The 6,520-nt window shown below is 41.6% G+C and overlaps 1 protein-coding gene across 1 annotated transcript in view; it reads right to left on the bottom strand.

Moving 5' to 3' along the window:
* Positions 1–5,482, bottom strand: part of PFN4 (profilin family, member 4) — a 6,565-nt gene extending 1,083 nt beyond the window's left edge. Inside the window, exons 1-3 of the mRNA XM_009885304.1 lie at positions 5,366–5,482; positions 3,617–3,754; positions 2,352–2,457 (exon numbers count right to left, since the gene is read on the bottom strand). Of these exons, the coding sequence (XP_009883606.1) occupies positions 2,352–2,457; positions 3,617–3,754; positions 5,366–5,482 (361 nt within the window). The remainder of the gene's footprint in view (positions 1–2,351; positions 2,458–3,616; positions 3,755–5,365) is intronic.
* Positions 5,483–6,520: the final 1,038 nt, after the last annotated feature.

Below are 6,520 nucleotides of genomic sequence, written 5' to 3'. Positions count from 1 at the left end.
AAACCATTCTATGATTCTATGATTCTATAATTTCCAAGACCAAATAACTTGTGTGCAAATTGTTACAGGAATTGGCAAGTATTGGCATTTTTTTGCAATCTCCCAACATTACACTTTCTGCCTTCCTCCCATGGCACCGCAAAGAAGCTAGTAGCAACAGTGATAAGGCTCCTGAATTTATTACTGAGCCAGCTGGACAGACTTGGGGCTAACAAACACAATGATACCTTTTGGATCTGCTCGAGCTCCATTTGTAGTACTGCAGAAAAAGACTAGGATAGAGTTAGTCTTAAAGTCTTAGAGTTAGCTTAAAATATAAGGTCTGATTCTTATACTTAGTAAGTCTCATTAAAGCTGCTGTAGATGGAGACAACCCCTTGAAAACACTCAATACCTGGAAGGGCCATTCCGGTTTGGTAGTATTTCATACCCGTTTTGACCCAGTGATTAAAAACTCCTATTGATGCTCTCAGTAGACTTAACCCAGTGGATGTCCTTGAGGTTACTGCTAGAAGCTGTTTGTCCCTACCTTATGTCAAATGTTACCAGGATGGGAAATCTCTCTGTTCCTCAGTTCATTGCCCTGCACATAGATGGCCCCCAAAATTCGTATAATTTGAAGTTAATGTGGTGGTCATACACATCAGTGACAAAGACCTATAATATCTAATCTCTGACAGATCCATCACAGCTGCTAAATATGACAGGCGTGAGGCAGAATCGTGTCTGGAGCACAAGAAAATCGAGGCTCTCTAGGCACTGCAGTGCTGGTACAATGGTTTTGCACTCAACCTGCTATGCGACACTGACAAAAACAATGGCTAAGAACAATAGAAAGCAGAACATAACATAAAGCAGCCTGAGGTCGCTCTGGTAATTGAGGCTGAAATGAACATAGGAAAGATCAAAAAACCCATGGGCAATCCACTTCCCTCTTCTCCTGGCCTGTCTGCAGTCAGATGTGTTTTGGTTAAACAAAGTGCAGAGGCTGTGAAGTGTGAAGAAGTGGAGAGGCTGCAGTGGAGGCCAGTCTCTGCCAGCCTGGCACCGAGCACAGACCCATCAGCCAAGAATTGGGCTTCTGAGGGTCCAGCAGGCAAGTTTGGTTTAAAACCTGCCTCGTAGCTTTTTGAATTGCAAAAGCCTTTTGAAAACGGTCTAATGAAAAATTTGTTGCTGTGAGTATTATAGCTCGTTCCAGACTGAATGGCTTATGTCCCAAACCGCAAATTAATTCCACTTACTCCTAAATGAGGAACAAAATGAGGCACCTAAATGAACAAAATCTAGAGCACAGTGGGCCTACAATTTAATTCCTATTCAGTGAAAGGAGATGGGCATATCCATGAGTTAAGTTGGATCTTATTGCTCTACAAAATATTCTTTAGAAATACCCTTGAAATTCCTTAGAAATTCTTTAGAATTTTCCCTGCAGTGAAAATCAAGGCGTTATGGGAATCTGCTCTTGTGCATTTTATCCATTTGGATGATGCGATAAAATGATTGTATCCTTGATGTGGAGTCAGCCATGTATTGCAGCAATAAGATTTGTAACTCTGTTATTTATCTGCCAGACCAAGGACAATGAAGAGTGGTTAATCCTTGCCGGCACCTCACACAAAGGGAAAGCTACATTTGAGATGCAGTCAGAGTTCTGCAGCTGGTCTGCAAAGGGCTGGGTTTTGCAATATTCCCAAATGGGGAACAAAAAGTTAGATGTTAACACTAAGTCTTTAAAACACTGAGCCCAATAGAGAGGAACTTAAGAGGAGTCACACAAAGGAAACTTGGGCAGGAGAGGGAAGGAAATCTGCACTTTTGTTAGAGAAGAGGTGCTTTGTTACTGTGAGACAAGGAAACTATTCATGATGTCTCAAGATTTACATGAAGGAAAAGAGACTCCAGCTTTCTTCTAGAGACTAGGCTTTCTAGAGAAAGTCTGAAACCCTTAGAGAGCTCCTGTGTCTTTGAAGAAGTGGACTGTGAAGCAGAGTATCAAAGCCGATGCTCTACAAAAGTGTGCTTAAGACCTCAGCATTAGGTTTCTGAGGTCAAGAAAATGTGACCGCTAGGTCCCATTTTGTTGAAAGCAACTAACAGGAAACTTGTGCCAGAACAGCCAAGGAAAGAAAGTTTGGCAAGCTGTTCATAGCCACGGAGGCTTTGGAGCACAGTGGGATGTGGTATCAGGAGAAGGTTTAGCTGTAGAGCCATAACAATATCTGTGTTCAGTTTCCCAGATTTTCAGGATTTGGTAGTTCATCAGATTAGTTTTTGAAGCTGTTGGCAAAGGTGGAGCTAATCGACGAGACACCGGCATGCTGGCACACAAATCCAGGAATTTTTCTTACCTAATTTCTCCACAGCTTCCACGCACACACTGGGATACATGCCCACTCTGTAAGTAGCAACAAGAATGAAAGTCTTTGTCTTCACAACTATCAGGCCTCCATCTGGCTAGATAATACGGAAAATTGGTGTAAGGTTACAAGGTTCTAAAAATATGCATATGTGTACATGATGCCTTACAACTTGGGCTAATTACAGGCATTTTCTTTGCCAATACCTATTTTCTTGGGGAAAAAAAAGGCAATTACTATCTTGATGTCTAAGCCAGGACACAGACAAACAGTGACAGTGCATGTTTTGAAGACTGCTGGCTATTAAAGCAAGTCAGTCAAATGCTTTATTGTATTGCCTATTCTCACTTCCATTGATTAATGTATTATTGCACAGCATTTTGAAGAAGCTCAATGTCATATGCAAAAGCATTGATAAATGCAAATGAAATAACTAGTATTTACATGAAAGCATGCCCAGTGTTTTATGAACCCTGACTCCCAAACTCTGCCTCACTCATTTGTAATAAGGAATGGAAAAAGACGTTGCAAAGTATTGCATTTTTCTGAAACAGGATCCAAGTTTAAGAGCTGCTCAGCCTCTTCTGCTAGTTGCTTAGCTCATTCCAGGATGGATTTACTAGGGAGAAGAAGAATTCAGAAGACCCCAGTAACAACCAGTTGTATGTGCTTACTTCAGATTGTGTGACTCAGCAGCAGTAACAAAATTCTGCCATCCTGAGCATGGCTGGATGCAGCCATGTCCTCAGTTTCTGTACTTCATAGGTGAATTACTGAGGCTGGAGTCCCACAAGGTGAGTAGGCTGTCAAACAAGGTCCTGCTCACCTGTGTCTCGACTCTCCCCCCAACCCAGTTACCTGTTCCTGCTATCTTATTCTGGCCCTGGGCTTGCCAAGCCCTCCTATTACCTGATTAATCCATTAATGTGGCAAGAAACCAACCCAGCAAAAAAATGAAGTGATAAGTTTTTTTTCTGTATTAGGGAGATGAACTGATTCAAAGGAGAATGTAACAAGCACTGCAGCTGGTCTTAGGGAAACGAATGGTGTTACCCACTAAATTTGTATTATACAGCAGACACTTTTTTGTACTCTACGTCGACTTCCTTCCACACCTGCTGGGAAGGTGATATGGAAAGAAAGAAGCATGTGGAGGCTTTCTGCTTGTGTTACGGTATTCATGTAACCAGGCAACGAGGGAAGGAAGTAGGAAATCTCCAGATTTCTCAGGATGGCCACAGCTCTTGTCAACGTACATTTTGAAGATAGATGGAATGTTCATCCGCACGGACACATTTATAGTACTTCTCCTTGAAGCACAGTCCTCCCCTTCTCACTTGCAGTAAGTTCTTGTAGAAAGCATAGATAAGGTTTAAAGCATTCTCTGGTGGCACCTGTGTTAGTACAACACGATGTTATGGACCAAAAATGCAAGTCTTTGCTATGGTAAACTGCTTTGCACCCTCCCACTTTCTTTGATAGTTCACTTAAAATTATGATGTAAAAAAAAATTTTATAAAAATCTGCCTGGCTTTGAAACTAGACCTAGCTTTGTGTCCAGTCCACTAGATTTTCAAAGTCTCATTTGAAACAATCTGCTTAATCTATATTACTATCTGTGTAGTCCCATTAATCAGTGACACTTCTCTAAGTAGGCAATGCACCCAATGGCAACCAGACCAATATAGGGTGGGACACAGCCTTCCCTGGGCTTGCACAGAGCTCACTCAAGGATGCCAGTTTCAAATACTCGTAGTGTAACCTTTAGCAATTCCAGGAGACAAGATCATCACACCTCAATGGAGCAGTGCACGTAAGTCACAAATCTATTCATGTCAATGAGCTCTTGGGTTCAGTGTATGTGTAAGTGGGTCACTGGTTTGGCAGATTTATTTATATTCAGCTGGTTGGATGAGATGATCCAATGATCCCTTCTGGCCTGAAATTCTTTCAAGTCAGTGGAGCTGGTGACAATTTACACCGTCTGAGGACTTTGCTCTGGACCTCAGAATATAATCTGCTGTGCTAAAGAGACAGCAGGCTGACATCTCTAAAGCCTGTGATTTATATTAAAGTTCATTTACATATCAAAGATGATGTCACTATTACCTCATGGACAGATGACACTGCTGAGAATCTGCCCCCAGGGATGGGGTTATCTTAACAAGAGCTTCATCTTTTGAACACATTTTTCTGAGAATCCCAAGGGTAGCAACATGTACCTCTGGAAAAACTGCCTGGCAATGTTTGAGAGCGGGTATCATGGGGATTAGGAGAGGAAGTGGTACCTTCCAATGAAATAAGGATGACACTGGTGTGGGGAGCATTTCTGAACTCCTAGAGAGTTCACGGACTGTGTCAGGGAGTGCACATTAGCTTTGCCATATGATATGAACAGAAGTGCTGTTGTTCTGCTGTTTATCAGCTGGTGGACAATGAAAACAGATAAGCTACATCTATACCAGAAAATGTAAGGTGCCAGGGAGCAGTTCTGAATACTGTCAGAACAGTCCAGATACAGTTTTGTCTTGGGCCTGCAAGCACTTTCCCAAACAATTCCCACGCACAGTTTGCAAAATTAGAATGGCCCAGGATCGCTTGCCACAGGCAACCTGGTACAGCCACCCTGCTTGGTGGGGGTTATAGTATGGGCACAGGTTATTCCACACCAGCAGGTCTCTGTGCCAGGGAATGGACCCTACGTACATCTGCTTTACCAGCAGAATTATTGAGTGCAAAGTGGTTAAAAAGGACTCCTTCAAAATGCCAGTTAAATGTCATCTTTCTTCCAAAAATCAAAGATGTGAAATTAGCAATCATCTTTGCAAGTTAGCCTCTCAACACAGCAGCTAGGCTGTGCCTGTGTAACTTGGGCTCCAAGGCTGAAAGAAGCAAGTGTATTTAGTAGAGCGCAGCACTCCCTGCCATTATCACTACTTTGTCCTCTAGATTCCCAGAGTTTCTACCTCTGCTGTCACTTCCCAGGGTGCTCTTTGATCTCTTACATTAAAGCCAAAGGTTGATGCACAGACTTTCCTTTCCTTTATGTCGATGATAGCTGCGTTTTCCACATGCTCTGTTCTGATAAGACTGTCATTCAGCAAAGCCTGCAGTTGGTCCATTTTCCTTCTGTTCTGTAAAAAGAAATGGATGTATAAATGTTCATTCCGCTTCCCTTTTATACTGGAAAACAGATCTTCCTCCAAGTGAAATTCAGGAGTTTCGGCAGAAGTAATGCTAGGCCTCAGATAACTAAAACAACAAAATAAAAATCCTAAAACCAAAAGAGCAGCAGAATAGACCAGCAGGAAAGCGGTCACCTTTCTCAGAAAGGCCATAAAAGTCCAGTTACTTTTTTATAGTGTAAGTATGTCTGTATGGTTCTTTTTTTCCTGGCACTTAATTTTCCTTTCACTAAGGAAACAGTACACAGTGAAAACACTAAGAAATGAAATAAAAGTTGCTACAACCAGCAGATCAGAGCAGAAATAGGGATGGGTGATTTCTGGGCCAGGCTTGACCCAAAACAAAAATTATTTTCTTTTTTAAATGGTCAGCACTAACATGGTTATTGTTAGGTCTCTGGGTCAGTGCGACAATACTGAGGTGCTGCTTGGAAATAAACCTTACATTTCTCTCATGTGATGGTATTTCCGGTTGTCTGCAGAAGTACAACAAGAAAAGTTTGATGATGATTAAATCTTCAGAGAATTGCCCATAGGCATCTTGTTTACTTCAATCCTGGCCAGCTACTAGATGATGGCAAAAATTGCAGGCCAGCAGTTCTGTTCGTGCCATTGTGCTCAAATCATAATACATTAGTAGAAAAGTAGTGTTTTCTTATCACTAGAGTAAATCCACCTCATAAATCAGATTTAAGTTTCAATTTTAGTTGCATGAAGTCAGTATTACACAGTGACGTATGAAATCTCGTAATATAATTTAGTAAACTAACTCTGGATAAACCCCGTGGCTTTATTGCTACGTAACCTAGGAGGGTTTGTTTTAGATGAGGGTATTGGAAAAGACATTAATACTGCAATTAAAGCTATCAGGCTTATCCGGCAGCGTCGTGAATGGCCTGTCGTAAAAACATCAGGCTGGAGCATTTATTATTAATTCCTGAGCAGTGAGGATGTATTTGAATTATAACGCAAGCA

This window comes from Charadrius vociferus, unplaced genomic scaffold (genome assembly GCF_000708025.1).
Source record: "Charadrius vociferus isolate BGI_N301 unplaced genomic scaffold, ASM70802v2 scaffold173, whole genome shotgun sequence".
NCBI classification, from domain to species: Eukaryota; Metazoa; Chordata; class Aves; order Charadriiformes; family Charadriidae; genus Charadrius; species Charadrius vociferus.
The sequence above is the reverse complement of the archived record's forward strand: the minus strand, read 5'-3'. Positions and strand labels throughout refer to the sequence as shown.